Genomic DNA, 18,436 nt, shown 5'->3' on the forward strand with positions numbered 1-18,436 from the left:
CTTAAAAATTTGTCATCGTCACGAAACTTCACGAAATGGTTACGTTTTGAGAGATTTAATAAATAAGAGAATTCGTTCATCACGCCCACACTCTTCCTAGAAACAATCTGAGATTTATCTTTTACCACTATTTATAGTGTGTAGTTGATAACTTCCAGTGTTTCGAGTTTAGAAATACATTTTGATTGTAAGCCCAATTTATGGTACTTATGATCTTTGGTAGAGTTCATATACCTATTAAATTTTTTGTTATACTATCTAAAGTTTTGCACTTAAATGATCTAATTTACCTATAAAATCTATACTTATATTATAAAGCTGAAGAGTTTGTTTGTTTGAACGCACTAATCTCGGGAACTACTGGTCCGATTTGAAAAATTCTTTAGATGTTTGATAGCCCATTTATCGAGGAAGGTTATAGGCTATATTTCATCACGCTACGGGCAATAGGAGTGGAGCCACGGGGGTGAAACCGCGCGGAGCAGCTAGTAACCTATAAAAATTGTACGTAAGTAGTTACAATTAAACACAAAAAAAGAAAATGATTATTATTTTTATGGCAGCACCGCTCAACTTTCACATTCAGTATAGGCAAAGGACAACGATCCACACAGCCAAACAGTTGAATCGCATTAGACAGATGATGTGCTCAAAACAAATGTTGCACTCTGTTCTCGCTCCAATAATCCAGATAAAAGAGCCGAAGCGTTTACGTGCGATTTGCAAAGAATGCTACAGACGAAACATGTGTTGTCCATTTGCTTTCAAACAGGTCAAGAAGAACCGCTTGCCCACAGATCCAAAAATGGACGGTTTTAATTTACAGGGACAGCTTGTTAATATTTAATGACGGTTCAGATTTGACAGTTGATATTAATAAGAGAGTTTTTTTTTTATTACAACACTAGATGTGCTCCGCAGTTTTACTCGCATTGCTCCGCTCCTGTTGGTCTTAGCGAGATTATATTATGTATAAATGCCTATCTAACACCGAAAGAATTTTTCAAATCGGATCAGTAGTTCCTGAGATTAGTGCGTTCAAACAAACTCTTCAGCTTTATAATATTAGTATAGATTTACCATGCATTTTGTTTTATCTGTATTTCGCGCACACACACCATCTTTTATCTGACCTTCGACTACAAAGTATTCAACAGTTATGATATCTAAAACGTTGTCTCAAAAATAGCGATTCACACTAGTTTCTTATAACAAAATACACTGTCCGTTGAACAAAGGTTTTTTGTACTTCGAGCCGACTAAAATTCTGCGAAAAATGATAAATTTCAAAAACTGTTGGTACTCCATAAACGATGTTTTATCATTTCGTATTTGAACACATAGGTACCAATATTAACAAAATATCTAATTCGTAGTTACAATTTAATGAATTAAACGCATAAGAAAAGAGATACGGTCTAACATAATGAACGATTTTTTCTACGATTATCCGAATTAAAGAACTTCAAAATATATTTGAAAGGTTTCATTCAATGTAGTGTTTTCTCTAACAGCATTAATTGTTGCGAATAAGATCTGATAAAGTTAATTACTCACAATTGTTTCGGATTTGTAACAAATAGAAAATGCAATTGAAGTGTACTTTAGAGGACTAACGCGAACGTAACAAAACAGTTTTGTTACTCTTTTGCGTCTCTGGAAATTTATGGATATAATTAAATTAAAAGATTTAAATTAAATTATTTGATTCAAGAGTAAAATTATAAAAATGAAAAGAGCGGCGAATTATTCGAATGACCGTATTTCAAAAAAGAGCGTGTGTGCCGAGCACACGTGTCAGTAGTGAAACTTCTTTAGCGAGATTCAAAGATTGTCGGCATACTCCATGACGTGAATGTATTGCCATGACGCGACCTTGAAATTTTACTCTCAACGCGCATAAAGGAGTTTCACTTCAATAAATATTTAACGATGGTTAAATTATAAATAATAACGTCTCAATCACAGTAATTTATGTGTGAAGTGAACTGTGGATTGGGAAACTTGTAATTTCCGATGTAACCAATTATCGGCCCTCCAGTAATTGATGTATCAATATTTTTTTATCAAACCATAGTTAAATGAACTTTTATTACATCATAAGTTACTTTCTTGTATTCCACAGAAAGTACAAAATATGCTTGCTACCTAAGATGATTACCTCTTTAAAAAATCTATGATTTTTAACGTGTCTCATGTCGCAAAACGCTGTTATTTTTATAATTGATATCCAATGTCAAAATAGCAATAAATCCACCAATTTTTGTTTATTTACCTTAACTTATATTTAAAAAAAAACAAAGATTTCCCGCCATTGCATTTCTCACATAGTTACGACACGAGCGCGGATCATTGTAATAAATCCAGTTAAAAGTCAATAAATTAACCGAACGACCGGCTACCTCGATGTGGCGCTACTGAAATATTTATTTTATTCATTCAACTTATATTTCATTTTGATAATATTAAATGGTATGGCAGTTTTAATGTGAAAATAATGGTATATTTTGGTCACCTGGATATTGGGTTAGATAAGACAGAAGTATAAAGGAAAATTAATCAAGTCACCGGTTTATATAATGCTTCTCCTCCTATCAGCTATGACAATCGACTAAATTACAAAAATACTTTGTAAATATATCATACCTATCTATGTACTACCTCTATACTAGAAAACGCGCGGGCTTTCAAAGGAACAGCTATCACTGTCTTGTCTATACATAATCTATACATAATAAAGATAAAAGTAAAACAGGCAACCCTTTATTTTTACAACAGTTAATAAAAATATAATCACAGACTATCTAAGCATCAAACGGTTGCGTATCCTGTCCACCTGGTGTTCTTGAGCACGTGCGCACACCACGCACATTTTTTGCCGCGTTTTTTACACAACTCTTCGTTTTTAAATTTTAAAATAGGCTCCTGTCTGGATGGCGGGATTCCATCCCGTTTGAAGGACGTTCTTTATTTGAAATAATTAAGAATTTGTAAAAAAAATAATAAAAAACTCGCCAGTAATTTCTAATGGCTTGCCACTAATACATCGCATTCCATATTTTTTTTGTGGTGTGAATGTGATGTTTAAAAGATAATGTGTGTGGTGGACACAATGTTACGGACCTGAGGGGTCAGCCGTTTGTGCAAACGTGTTGGAAATCCAATGAAAATCTCTGTTCCTACTAATACATTTCTGAAACTTTGTATATTATGACTAAGGTTATACAATATACATATAGCCTTCTTCGTGGGAGGGGTAGAAATTGAGATATGTACTGCATGTATTTTGGTTGTTTGAAGTGCCCACGCGTTCTATGAAGTACTTTAAAGATAAGGTATTTACGGAACTTTTATGTATTTTTCATAGTTCGTCTACAACTGTTATAACAACTCTTTAGACAATTACAGCAGGCCATAAAAAGTAAACGTAGCCATTAAAATATGGTCGTCCTTTGTGGTAGCACGCTTTTTAAATTGACCAATTTGGTTTGATGTATGAACATACATAATATGCAATTATATATAATTAATTATGCATTGTAAAGGACTGCTTTTTCTCAACTTCCAATACTAAGTAAATGCCTTTTATACATGCACTTATTTAATTGTTTTATATTTAAGCACCAACTACATAGACGGACACTATTTAATTTTCTTCCTTTTTCCTCCAGTACTTTAAGACATTAATTGGGTTCCTTTGTGTATATTATATTTGTCGAGAAAAAACCATTAGGTAACCAATAATTACTAATTACAGATACATTTTGATATTTATAGGAATACCATAAAACCGTAGCGCCATCTGTTGGTGAAAAAGTAAACAATGACGATGCATAATTATTCATAATCCTACTTTAAACCTCAATATACTCACATAATCAGAACCAAACGCTTCCTACATCCCACAAGCGAGATCAAAAACAATTTCCGATAAAACATGAAAAGAAATAGGAAATGTTTGCTATCAAATGATTGGGAATGGAAACGCCGGCGGACGTTCAAATTGTGCTTTCCGAAAAACGTTTGATCCACGCCTTTATTATTAACGAGTTAAGGTACATTATTTCCGATTTCCTAATTTCCTGTCGTCACACCTCATTCACCCAATTTAGGGCGTCCTGTCTCGTGTAAAATTAAACCAAAACTAATGCGATTATTATTAGACGTGATTTTAATGTATGCAGTGTCAATGTAGTTAGATAGGGTTATGTAATGTCTCTGTAATTATTACAGTTGTACCTAATTTCCAATTTGCTGACTTAATGAATCTTTTACTTAAAGAATTTTGATTAAAATATAGGTAGGTATGTATGTTAAGAAAACTTGAAGTAGGTACCTATTGAGAAAAAGAGTAAACGAATTCCTAAAAATATATTTTAATTTTTTATGTAATTCTTTAATTGCAATATTATAATATTATTACAGGCAAAGCTAATTATAAATGGCATTATTTAATTACAGTAATTTGAACTCAACGAATTTAATTAATGTGAAAATCAATCATTTAAGCTTCGGTTGACCCGTAAAATTTTCATTAGTGCTCTACTTTCATAATAGGAAATGATATAACCAGGATATTACCAAATAGTAATATTTATTGTGTCGTAATAATTATTAATTTATTACTAAATAAAGAAAATAAGCTTAGACGGATCTTAATATTTTTAAGCATTGTTTAATTTTTAAGTTTAGTGCCATCTATGTTTAACAGTCGGAACTACGATTAATCTCTTTATCGTCGCACGTGTGTAATAATTGTCATAATAATGGTTCCCCGATTGTGGTGCATGGCAGAATAGACACTAATTTGTTACTGGGCTATTATAGAACGTAATTACTAATAACTGATAATAATATATGCTTCATAATAATATGTTTTGCATACCTACTTTGTATGTTGTAAACGCATAGGTAGGTATTTACTGTTCAAATGAAGTTTGAAATAAATTATAATAGTAGAGACCTAATTACCAAAAATATTATGCACTAAAATCATTTTGGCGTTTTAAACATAAAATACGTAATTCGGAACACGATGAAGTGTCACAGAAATCATCTTAGGTGGAAAGGACTATAGTTGATTACATTTAAAATGATCTAAGAAGATGATCTATTTGATATTTATTTAAAAATACAATATATTCTAAACAATTGGTTACAATAAGAAGAAAAATTCGATCCTGAGGCGTTTCGAACCCGAGCTTTTCGTCTAAAAACTAATACATATTTAACGATTAGAATAGGAAAACATAAAAATCATGCAAACTTTATTCATTCTTGTCTTCATTTAGCTACTTAATATAAAACAAAACGCAAAGGTCATTCAATACTCGAAGCACTTACAAGTTTTTACGAACACATTCCAAGATCGTCCGGCGCGGGTTTTTCAACTTCCTCCAAGTTCACGAATGATGACCACTTTTACCGACACTTTCATTACCATACCCAGTTATGATTATTGAGGAAGTCTGTGCTTTTCAAGCTACTGCTATGTGTGTAATTGTCAATGTTTATTTGCACCTTGGTCTATGAATATAAGTTTAAAACAGGGCATTTTGAAAAGGATGCAAGTAGACATGTTTTGAAAAGGTGACACCATAGGTGACACGTTATCACTATGTAAAGATGATTTTATCAAGATATCATTTAATTTGAAACATTAATAAAGACTCAGGCAATTTGATTTTCTGGCTCTCTGGGATACAAACTTTATCACAATATTTTAGGGAAGGTAGGTACATATTATTATCACAGTTATTATGTACCTACTAAGTACTTGATGATTTTTTTGTCTTTTATATTTTATAAGAAAATTTAATCAATAGTCAAGTCTTACTATTCCTGGAATAGACTGACTTCTTGACTAGACAAACCCAGTTAAGAGAACCGTAATATACAGCTTGCCTCTAAATAAATAATCGATTTATTTAACAGATGTGAAATGCATCTGCTTTGTCACCATGCGGCTTCATTTTATTTTGAGTCATTAATGTAACCTTAGAACTTATTGATTGTATGTGTTTCGCAAGAATTAGCTTTTGATGAAATTATTAATCCGGAGCAAAAAAATTGTAATTACGGTAATAAAAGTTATAAGTTCTAAGTTGTTACATTTATTTATCATCAAAATCAACAGAATTAACAGATTCATACAAATCAACAGACATAATATTTACTGTTATGTTATAAGTATTTACTGTTATGTTATGTTGAAGGTTCATGAATTGTTAACTGTTCAAAGAGCATATTATTTTTATGGATCTTAAAAATATGAAGAAATTCGCAACACATCCTTAAAACCATAACGAATCGAAACTGATGTTTTTGATAATAATTGTTCTTCTGCTAGGTATATAATGTAACGATCTCATAACATTGTTGTTCATACTACTAGATGCTTGCCCGCGGGCAACGGTTCGGTTGACTACTCAACTTTTTCGGCAACAAAATTTGGTTTACGTACCTACTTCTCTTTATGATTAGATTTTGACTGTAATATCCTGAACTTTTTTCGGTACAAAATTTGGTTTACGTACTTCTCTGTATGATAATATATTTTATAGTAGTTTCTTATACATATTATGGATAGCCTATAAAATGTTGAAAGTAATTTTGATGAATTTTTAGATCAATTGATAGATTGTGTTGAAAATAATAAGGCAGGAACTATTTTTATGCAGAAATTTATCTAAATGGACAGCAACTTTTTTGTTAAATAATATGGGTACCGTGCTTAAACTTTCCTTAGTTTTATTTTTATTACACATTGAATAACCCAGTCATAAAATTTGCTGCACTAAAACAAAATGGTAGCCGGTAGGATGCCGTGGGAAAAATTGCACTAATAAACGAGGGGTTATTGTACTACCATACTTTTTTATTGGTTATGAAGTAGTTCGCAATTATATACACCCGTCTGGTACCTATATTTATATTTTATAATGAAACATACGTAAGAACTATATGAAAATAAATAATAGATACTAAGTAGCGATACGTTAGCATTGGTAAAGAAGAATAAGACTATGGGAAAATCATTATTCATTGATCAAATATCGAAAATATTCGATGTCCTCTCGATATCGCTATAGGACACCATCGATAAGCATCATAATCAGAGCATAATAGACAAGTACGCAGGGCTTCCTGTTGCAACAATAGGAAACAGCAGGTGGCACCCCTCGTACCCTTAGCACTTCCGCGAAGTCCCAAACCGTAAATCCTGGCTCAGTAGACAAATAGCTGTCGTTGTGATCGGACGTTCTGTCGCAACATGGCCGCGCCCGTGCCGGCCCCGCGGATGCGTCTTGCCTTCCACCCTCATAACATTCATGTAAGTTTTTTTTTTATTGAGAATAGCCAATACTTTTTGGCAGATTTAAAATTTCGCGCTGATATTTGAATTTCGAATGTGGAAGAAGTTAGAAGACCAAGGATGATATTCTTTTTTTATTTTATTTTTTTTTTATTTTTGTTAATGGCCAGTTATATTGGAATATTTTTAGGTTATAAAATTGTGTTTATCATAATTTTTTAAAGCTCAGTGCTTGCTCAGTGTTACGTGTTTGTAGACCTTCGCGCGTGGGAACCTGATTTTCTGCAATCTTTGCATACTGTTGTGTTGAGTAATAATTTTAATGTTTGTGCTGTTTGTCAATTGTAAAGTGTAGAGGCATTACAATACGTAAGCATATTTTCGAATAACAATGGAAAATACTAAATGACCAAGTGTTTGAAATCAAACTAGACAGAAGCTTTTAAGCTTAGCCGAAATAGTAGCCAAAAATATTAATTGGCCATGATAAGTTTAGTTGAATTTCAATTGAAACTGCAAATAAATTTTTTAATCCAAAAACTAATTGGATATTCTTTAAATAATTTTGATATTACAAAACAACTGACAGTAATTACCCAATTCTTTAATAAGGTGACATCCTACCATCCGATATTCTATATACTCTGTGTAATTTTTGTAAATTTATTTTGTGGTTAGCGTGCGTCCAGGAAGTGGCGAAGTGTTGATTTGAGACAGCAGTTGTCGCTTGACGCACTTACAAACGTTTGTTTTACAAATAACTGAACTGCTAGTAAACACGGTGATTCTGGTATTCTACTACTAAGAATTATTTAGTTCTTTTGCAATTTTAAACCATATAATTATTTTGGTGTTGTACGAGAATAAGAAAAAGGAAACTTTCACGTATATTTTACGTGGATATGTTTCAAAATTTAAAATAGGCTAGTTTACAGGCTACTTTCTGTTGATTTGCATAATTATAGGTATGGGTAAACATTAGAATGGTGTAAGAATTCCAACCTAGACTTTAACCTAGACGTAATTGTGCCTTGAATCTAGATTATAGCCTGAAAGCTAGTGTTTATAGCAGGGTACACCAGCTTTACCGATAAATTGGTAATTATATTACCTTGGTCGAGAGTTTCACAATCTGAATGAATGAATGAATGAATACTTTATTTGCACCAGTAACAAAATAATAACAAAAAAACACAGAAAATAGAAAAAAAGTACAAAAAGGCGGCCTTATCGCTAATACAGCGATCTCTTCCAGGCAACCATTAGGTCAAGGATCATGAGATCTGTAAATGTTTTCTTGGAAAATGATTTACCTCATTTATTATGAAAATAAAAAACAATCGTTTATAAGTGTATAATAAGATTTGAATATAATATCCAATTGGATTCTTATCACCAAAATTTTTTACTCGCAACTTCACTGATATACCCAATGACCTATTATACTAGTAGACGCGGCATACGCCAACATTATTGCACTAAAAAACAGCGTAATTAATACATACCTACTTACTAACGCATTATCACCAATACAGTTGTTCTCTCTTTCACTCTCACGCACGAGACATAATATATGTCTCACTCATGTACTTCGTAATAACAACTGCCGATTAAAATACAAAAAGAACGTCCAGCCACGACGCTGAATGGTGCGTGACTAAGTGAAACTCGGGCACTTACCTGAGTTTTTTCTTGCCAAAATAGAGAGCGGGTAACGTATCTAGCTCTTTTATATATCATAGGATATACCTATTTTTTTATACAATATCTTTTTTCCTAACAACATCATTTTATTTCCAGACCACAATAAAAGTGTACGCCCGCTGCCTGCGACCGGACATAGAGTACAAGACCCTCTCAGTGACCTGGGGCACCAGAGCCAAGGAGGTGGTGGCCACCCTCCTGGGCAAGTTTCGCATGAGGCACCGGGACCCTCGGCTGTTCTACCTGAGCATGGAAGTGAGGGTCAGAGCAGCTGGTCTGCGGACCACGCTCGTGTTGGATGATGATGCGAGACCCGCTGCGCTCCAGGCCTGCCATCCTAAGGGTTACTCGAAGTAAGTATCCTACCTACTTGTTAAACATACTACCTATATATTGAATACTCCTACTATATTTATGTATGTATCATAAATGCAAAACTTTGTGAGGATGGATAATAAATAATAATAATAAATAAATAAATATTATAGGACATTATTACACAAATCGACCTAGTCCCACAGTAAGCTCAATTAAGGCTTGTGTTGTGGGTACTAGGCGACGATAAATATAATATTTATTTAATAAATACATATATAGATAATAACACCCAGACCCAAGAACAAATAATTGAGTTCATCACACAAATATTTTTCCTGACCGGGGATCGAACCCGGGACCGTCGGCTCAGTAGGCAGTTACTTTACCACTGCGCCAACCGCGTCGTCGGATGTATTTTTGTTACTTTTTCAGGAAAAAAATACTGAACACAAAAGGATAAAACTTTATATTAATATAGTTCCAAAACAAAAGGTACCATGAACATACGTCAAAGATTTATGATTTATTTTCTGATAATATTTTAACTCTTATCCGTATTCCCTCGGTGATAACAAGTGATTTTTCGAATTAGTGGTGATAACATACACCTAAAAAGTTAACCGATGTAAAGCCCTGCGTACTTGTCTATCATGATTCACGTAATTGTAAAAAGGAAATAAAAGAATTTACATGCCATAGCCCATATCCAAGGTTTCTTTGAAGTGCTTTTTGGATAAAACATAAATCCTAATTATAACTTACTCAAGTACCTACTCCTTAATGTAAAATTCCAACCTGGTTATCAACTTCAACAATTTAGCTCTAGCTTATGTCTAAAATGATAGGATCGGATATTTTTGTAACACTATTATTTTATTTGCCTTAAATAATCAATATTTATTTCTCAAATAAATTGTTACTTTACGAAAGTTATTTCATATATTGATCACATCATATAGTTTGTCAATTTTGGTTTCGTCCTCAAAGTACTGGGCTATCAAATTTAGGTCACAACTAGATCTCAATTTTAGGCCAATTGCACTAGAAGTTCGCAACCTTTCTGTTTTGAATGTTGATAATATAATAATTAATTATCAAATTATTGCAGTATTAACTTCTATCTAAATTAATTACACCCAAATCATATTAGTATGACATGTTGTTGTCTGCAATTAAATTAAATTGCATTCTTTGAGTCTATTATTTATGACATTAAAAGATCATAATGCATCAAAATCTATACAAAGAACACCAATAAACATATTGGACAATGTTTTATATAGCTCTGTGATAATCTTGGTTGAAATAAATGAGATGCTTTTGAAAACAACTAGCATGATCGTGAAACTAGCCGATTTTATATTTGTTTATCTTTCAAAATTGAGATATTTGTCAGCAATATAATTAACATATTTTCTTCCTCTCCAATTCCATTTGTTAGCGGTTTTGTCAAAATGTTTTAGTCGAAAATCTGTCAAAACAATGTTACTACAACATTCGTAGGACCACCGGCTAGCCGCTCGAAAAAGACGCTTTTGTCCCCTTTCCGGTGCTATTCCTGGCGCATAAACACGACAGTAATAAAAAGTTTAAAGATTTCTCCAAGCCCTGTGACCGTCTGTTCTTTTTTTGTTGTGACGTCTGTATTGTTTGTGGCACTTTGATTGGGCTTTAATGACTTGATAGCATTGTTTACATTCTTCTCATTCAATTCTAATTTACAAAGGCTGGATTAAAGTGATTGAAGGGAATTGTTGCTATAATCAATGTAACAAGGTCCGCCGGATGGGAGAAAATTCTTAGAAGCCTAGTAATGTGTAATTATGGATGGCTTATAGAGGAAACAATCAGAGAGTTATGCCCTTTCACTTACTGAGAATCTCATAATTAACGATGATTTTATTCTATGATGTTTTATTTAGACCAATATTTATGAGTAAAAATTTTCTTTTAGTTCTAGTAAGAGCTACGCAAGTGATGATTAGGGAATAGTGTAGGTTGGGAGTATGTATCTATACGAACTTTTAATATATATTTAACTAAACGACGAATATATATTTACCGATATAAATAACGAAATAAAGATAACTAAAGTTATCTTAATATGCAAGGAATGTAAGAAATCCATTAATCAGAAGTGCATCAACAATATATCGTCATAGTTTTCTTTTTTATTGCCGTTGTGATAATTATTACGCAAACAATGGTGATTATGACCATAAATAACACCAATAATCGTTAAAATTATCCGTAGACGTAATATCTATTGTTATTGCTGTAACTGATAGAGTTATGGATAAGAAGGTGAAGTTATAAATAGACTGCCAGAGAGTTAAGAACTTATTTTTAAAGGTATAGATTAATTTCATAAAAATGTTATTGATAGAGTTTAGGAGTACAAATAAAATAATGAGAATGCTCCTTTTAATCATATTACAGCTGTAATGATTCACGGTTACGTGGGATTTTTAGTCTTTTCCTTTTTATGGGAAAACTAATAATTGAAATTCGATATTTTTAACCGATTGTTATTATTTCATTATACACGAGTTATAGTACTAAATATTTATCGGATTCCTTATCAAAGGAGTTCCGAAAAAGAAAAATGTATCATAAACTTTTATTTTTATGTTTATGTCCATCAGATATCTTAACATTTTGAGTTCTTTATTCGATGTTCCCGTAATACCTTTTAGTGCATCTTCAAATTTATCGTTACATTTAATTATTTGAAGTGGATGCGTAAGGATTGATGCTTTATCGCTAACAAGCTTATTTATTATTATCTGCTCGTTGCTACGGTTACATTGTTTATATTTTAATATATTTGAGAACATATTTTATTCGTTACATTATAAATTCTAGTATTATTATTTATGGTAGTTGCATGGTAATCTTATGTTATATATGTACCTACTATTTTTATATGATTATTTTTAATTTTATTTCTATAACTCTTGAATTGTAACCATTTTCTGCGACATTTCAATAGGGTCAGTGCTTATATCAATTAACGCATTACGTATTATTTTAGAAACTTGTTTGGTTTACAGTCTCTACTCCATCAGTTACTTTATTTTCAAGTTCTTTTCCTAATATTGACCCATCTCTTTCCAGATTTTCTCTGCAAATGCGGCCAGGTGGTCTCGTGAAGATCTACGACTCAGCACTAATGTCGTCATCTCAATACAAGTGTTTGTTGACGAGTGAGAGGACGACAGCTGATGAACTGCTGGCGATACTGCTGCACTGTTACGACTCTAATGAGGGTGTTGAGCGGTTCTCTTTGTATGAGGTAGGTTGATTTTGATGATTTGTTGTTTGATAATTATTTAAGAATTACTTTTAGATCAGAATTTGAGAATTTGTCTATTATCTTAATAACATGGAGTTTCCATGTATTGTGCCTAAAGCTATCGAAAAAAAAACTTAGCTAAATAAGAAATGTATAAAAAGGACATTTCTGTATCATCTCATATTTGCGTAATCACGTCTGTCTGTGTCTCTGTATTTAAAATTCCACCTTTTTATTCCAGGTGTGTCCCTCCCAAGAGTACGAGCGCAAGCTGCACCCGGACGACCTCCCCCTCCTCGTGCAGCGCGCGTGGCCGTCGGACAGCGACTGCCACTTCCGCGTGCGCCGCAACCCGCGCGCGCCCCCCCTCCCCCCGCGCACACTGCCCCTCGCCCCCCTCACTCCCCTCACCCCGCACACGCCCCACACCCCGCTCCCCTCCCCCGATGACACCCAAGACGACGAAGCTTCCAGAGCGCTGTCCGCTCTCTCCCTAGAGTCAGACGACAACAGACGATACAGCCCAGTATACAAGTTCCCCAGTATAAGCTACTGTAGAGAAACAAAAAACGACTACTTGTACATCTGACTAGCGATGAAACTAGTCCGATATAATTTTGGAAAGAAAGCGCTCAAAAAGCGCCGAATGTAAAAATGTAAAGTGTAAATATTGGAACGTTTTGTACCAAAGATCGAGAGGATTGTAAATATTTAGGCTAAGGTGTGGACGGATAGAACTAGTATTATAACATTCATATGAATCACCCAGGTGTTGTGAAGCTATGAGCTATATGTACCTAAATAATTTCAAGAGAACTTCTGTATAACTATAAGTATGTCAAAATTGTCCATTAATGCAATTAGAATTTTTGTTCTAAGCTTATTTAATATAATAGGTGAAATATTCACAAGTTCTTTAGAGACTAGGATAAGTTTTACTACCATTGTATTTACTGTTATACTTAAAGGGGTTTGGGTAAAGTTGTCGTCGTGATGAACTTTCGCGACAAGTGATGACACTTGGATATTTTAAAAGAGCAATATATTGTTAGCAAAAGTTATTATGGACACAAATCTCGAAACGTATTAGGAACAGAGATATTTGGTTTTGTATTATTCATCTAGAATCTAGATGATTTATTATAAGATTTTTCTGACAAGTTTCATCACTCGCCGCGAAATGTCATCACGACGCCACTAGCCCCACTAGCCCATACAAAAGTACCCAAACCCCTTTAAAAAGCGACTTTACCTTCATCGGAAAATAAATAAGAATTGACATTGTATCCGAAAGATTGTAACTTAAAATGTGTTTTCTTTTAAAATCTGTTCACCTTTACACGAATTTTCTCTTCTTTTATGATAATATATAAAATGAATAATTGAGTATACATAGTTCTCTAGTCTTATGCCTCCTCTACACTACTCGCGAAGTTGAACGAGGTTAGACGAATAGAATAACGTAGAGAGGCTGTTTGGCTTACTTCGTCCAACTTTACCTCGCCTCGGCCGACTTCCTTTTGTTGTCGGTTTTTGCGCCTGAGTCAAAGGGCACGAAGTAACCCGAAGTGCGTTCTGAATATGAACGAATGCGCTCCTTCGCCGAGGGATTTCGCGTGTAGTGTAGAGGAGGCATTACGTCATCAACGTAAAACGAAATATTCCTGTATGTAATAAACTCTCGTATACCAAGCACTGGGTGTAAAATTGTAAATAAAATTAATATAATGTTAGCTAGTAGACACCAAAGAGGCAAGATTAGATATTTATCTGTTATGTATTGTGATGTTTAATTTATTTATCTGGGGCGCTGCCCGAATGGATTATGTCAATTATAATGCCTGTAATAAATTAAATGATTACGTTTTCTTATGTGCTCGTTTCATTTTTCATCCCTTTTTACTTCAATTTTAGTCAGAAAAACTTACAATGATGGTGAACAACAAGGTGATAAATTTGGTCACGCCAACAATTATATTATGAGAATGGTCAATAAATATAAATTTATAAAGAATAGAAAAAATTCTAAAAAAAAATAGAAAAAATTCTAAAAAGTTTTATGTGTCTTAAGGGACACACCGCGCGCCATCTATTGAGATGATTTAACAACCATCTCAACCAATATGAAGCACTTTTCAGTGAATACAATATTGTAACGATGGAACACGACCTTTTCTTGAATTTATATTTTTTGGTTTTTATGGCATTCAAATGCTTTACAAATATAAATTTATAAAGAATAGAAAAAATGGATGTGTCACGAGTGGCTGAGTTGGTTATGCCGGGTCCAGACTGGTGAAACGTAACATGCAATGTAACATGCAATGAAAGAATTCACCGTCCACATTGCTGCAATGTATCATGAAAGGTAACACACTTTGTAACAATTTCTCATAGTTTGGACGTCTGGCGCGCGCGAATTGTGCATTACACGCGCATGCTACGAGCATTACAAGCCGCGCGCGGAGCGATCCGAAATTTGTCGGTTTTTCGACGAACACAAAGGGGCGCGTAGTGTGCGCAGAGCAGCCAATGTGGACGTTCGTTTGAGAACGCAACGAACATGGAGGACGAGACTGCGTGGAATTTTTGTTTGCCAGTATATTTTGGTTGGTTAATTTATGTTTGGTATTATTAATAATGAAGTACTGATAATCGTCATAGCAAGAACGTGGTCTTCGGACTCCATGCTTCGTGTGATCTACCGGTTTGACGCGCACGAAAAAAACGTGTATCGAGGGGCCGCGGCAGAATGGCGGAAACTGACGAACGCGGGATGTTCGTAGTGAATGCGCGTTATGAGCGCGCTATGCGTCCACACCAGCAGCGAACATGCAATGAAAGGCAGAATGTTACATTGCATGTTACGTTTCACCAGTCTGGACCCGGCATTAGGCATCCGCCCCGGAATGGCGCGAAGGATGCGGGTTCAAGTCCCGCCTCGTGATCGATTTTTTTCTATTCTTTATAAATTTATATTTGTAAAGCATTTGAATGCCATAAAAACCAAAAAATATAAATTCAAGGTCAATAAATGCCTGAAAATACAATTTGTTATCTCGACGCAGTCAAAGTAAACTATAAATATATCTCTTTTTACAGCGAACTGCGAAGCAATAGGAGAGGAATGCTTTTGACCTGTATGTATGTGGCTATGGATGTTCATCTGTTCCCTTATAGCTTCTAAACTAGTAATCATAGTTAGACAATTAAGGTGTCGAAGCCTATTCATTGTCCGCTGGTTATAGGTTACATGTTACATTCAATTGACTACAGCACCCTCTAGGGCATTTAGAGTAAAGAATAAAAAAAAAATATATGTGGGGTATCAAATGTCAGAGCACATTTCAAATAATTATAAAGTGTAAACATCTAACATACGGCCCCAGGTATAAAGGCAAAAGGTATTATGATTTACTAGATTTCAGCCCGCAGCTTAGCCCGCGTGTTCAAAGAAAAACCCACATACTTCCCTTTCCTGTGGGATTTCTGTTACCTATAAAAACTAGCCTGTCTTATTCTGAGTTTTCAGCTACCTACATACCAAATTTCATTGTAATAGGTTCAGCAGTATTTGCGTGAAAGAGTAACAAACTTTCGCATCTATAATATAAGTGGGATGGTATGTATTATGATGAATAATTAATTAATCATGCTAAAAAAGGTCAAAATTTAGCTTGTTCAATAAAATTATTCACGTGTATTTTAAAAAGTACAATAAAGCGCTTATAGACACGTTTAATAGTCCTTCAATAGTTAACTATTATTTTGTTATCGCATCACGTGTTTAGCCGTTTTCACGGTTATTAAACTAATTGTTATAGGTTCAATAAAAATACCAGAATCGATATAAAGTATTTTATTTACAAATGATTGCAACAATGAAGTACAGACGATGCATTATAATTACAAGAGTATGTATGTCCAAAAATGGGTATTAGATAATATCTAACGGCACTAGAATTATCATTCAGTATTATACATAACATGATCCGTACCGTCAGTGCAAGGGTTGTCATAGACATACATTCAAATACTTATAGACACGGCCTTTGTACAAATAATTGCAGAAAAAATCACCAAGCGTATAGATTTAAATAGCCAGCAAATAATTGAAGACTGCTTTCCGTAGACGTCCGCTCACGGCCGCTGTCTATATCGATTTGAACGCATAGCGCCGTGCGTAGAAAAGTACCCACAATTTTAACTACAATACTACGGTAATATGAAAAATATTTAACTTCGTTGATAGCGTGGTGAGTTAGATGCTATAATGATGAATTGTAAAAACATGCAAATTAAGTATTGTAAAGTATTTTATTAATTTGTGTGTGAGACTAGCGCCTCTAACTAGCTTTGCAAGTTTATTTATTAAGTAAGATACTTTGATACTTTTTTACGAACGGCAATAATGTCTATGACGTCATTGATCCCTACATCTCTCCTCACGAACACACACAATCACTTACACAAAACAAGAAAGCCGAGTCGCTCCTGCCTTAATCAAGCTTTGAAAATCAGATATATCAATTAATAATTGTGAATGTTATGACATTTTTCATTTAATAAACGACAGTACTTCTTCAATCTGTTCTTTCGTTGGTAAATCGTGGACAAATCTTAGGTAACATTTTAAACAAATCGCTTAATGTTTTTTACAGAAACTTAACATAAAACATGGAACAAGGGAATCATAATTAAAATAGGAATTCTTAAAATCTACACAATATATTATTTATTAAGATACAACATATAATTTTCATAACTTATGCAAAAATTTCGTGACTCAATGTACCGCTTCAAAATATAATTTTGAATATTTAATTAATAACAATTTTTAAACAAGTCTCTCGTATAAGGAAATAAGCAAAATCTTGCGGTCTGCGAAAATCTATGCTAATTTAAATATTTTTGATTTATACGATAAAAGCTTTACAAACAATTGCAAGATCTCGGGGACTTACACATCTACCTACTATAATAAGGCTTTTTAACATTACAAGGTTTTCAAGTGGTACACTGTCGTCGATCAAACGATGCTCGATATCAAATTAATTATATTTTAATTCAGCAAAACCAGGCTTCCAAACTAAACTGCCCGCAGTCGCAGTGAGTAAAAACAATGAAATAAACAAAAATGCCGAATCGTTTCGATACATAACTCGAAGGCAAAAATCACTCACACCGTCTTCGAAGCGTGGCACTAAAGCTCAGTAATCGAAACAGCGTCTTTATGCGCGACAATGAATACTAAAAATATACCGAAATTACACAAAATCGCAAACCGACCGGCCGCAAGCGGCGCCGAGCGGCCCGCAACCGGCCCCGGACCTATCTATATTTACAATTCAATACTTAATGAGTAATATCATCGACGAAAGTGCATTAGAGTATCGACGTAAAATTGATCGGAGAGCTCGGTGAACGGCGAATGTCGGTGCTTTCGAGGCGGGTACTAGGGGGTGAGAGCGGGGCGCTGTCGGGGCGCGGGGCGGTGGGGCGCGGGGCGGTGGGGCGCGGGGCGCGGGGCGCGGCGGGCGCTAGAGCGCGTTGAGGGCGCGGCGCGAGGGCGCGAACTCGTCGGCGGGCTCGCGGTCCCGCGCGCGCGCCCCGCGCTCCTCCCGCGGGAACTCGCGCGCGTACTCGCGCGTGTAGTCGTGCCCGTACGGCTCGTCGCGGTACTCGCCCGCGTAGCCCTCGTGGTAGTCGCGCGGGTAGTCGCGCGGGTACCGGTGGTACTGCTCGCGCGCGTAGTACTCCTCCTCCAGCCGCTCGGGCCGCGCCGCGCGGGACCTGCCGCCTGA

General features: G+C 34.8%; 3 protein-coding genes across 19 annotated transcripts in view; 1 reads left to right on the top strand and 2 right to left on the bottom strand.

The window, feature by feature from the left end:
* The window catches only part of LOC123706360, a 70,919-nt gene extending 56,415 nt beyond the window's left edge, over positions 1-14,504 (top strand). The window contains exons 1-4 of one of the 2 annotated variants that reach the window (XM_045655604.1): positions 7,221-7,333; positions 9,116-9,372; positions 12,455-12,632; positions 12,874-14,504. In XM_045655604.1, the coding sequence (XP_045511560.1) occupies positions 7,274-7,333; positions 9,116-9,372; positions 12,455-12,632; positions 12,874-13,221 (843 nt within the window). In that variant the 5' untranslated portion in view covers positions 7,221-7,273 and the 3' untranslated portion in view covers positions 13,222-14,504. Of the gene's footprint in view, positions 1-7,220; positions 7,334-9,115; positions 9,373-12,454; positions 12,633-12,873 lie in introns of those variants that run through there. The other variant, XM_045655603.1, reaches the window with a different exon arrangement.
* The window catches only part of LOC123706345 (long-chain-fatty-acid--CoA ligase 4), a 562,712-nt gene that overhangs the window by 186,050 nt on the left and 358,226 nt on the right, over positions 1-18,436 (bottom strand). The gene's annotated exons all lie outside the window — the stretch shown is intronic.
* The window catches only part of LOC123706350 (voltage-dependent L-type calcium channel subunit beta-2), a 155,557-nt gene continuing 153,597 nt past the window's right edge, over positions 16,477-18,436 (bottom strand). For 10 of the 11 annotated variants that reach the window (XM_045655582.1, XM_045655589.1, XM_045655593.1 and 7 more), the window contains one exon: positions 16,477-18,432. In XM_045655582.1, the coding sequence (XP_045511538.1) occupies positions 18,173-18,432 (260 nt within the window). In that variant the 3' untranslated portion in view covers positions 16,477-18,172. The remainder of the gene's footprint in view (positions 18,433-18,436) is intronic. The other variant, XM_045655591.1, reaches the window with a different exon arrangement.

Source organism: Colias croceus, chromosome 3 (assembly GCF_905220415.1).
Source record: "Colias croceus chromosome 3, ilColCroc2.1".
Lineage (NCBI taxonomy): Eukaryota > Metazoa > Arthropoda > Insecta > Lepidoptera > Pieridae > Colias > Colias croceus.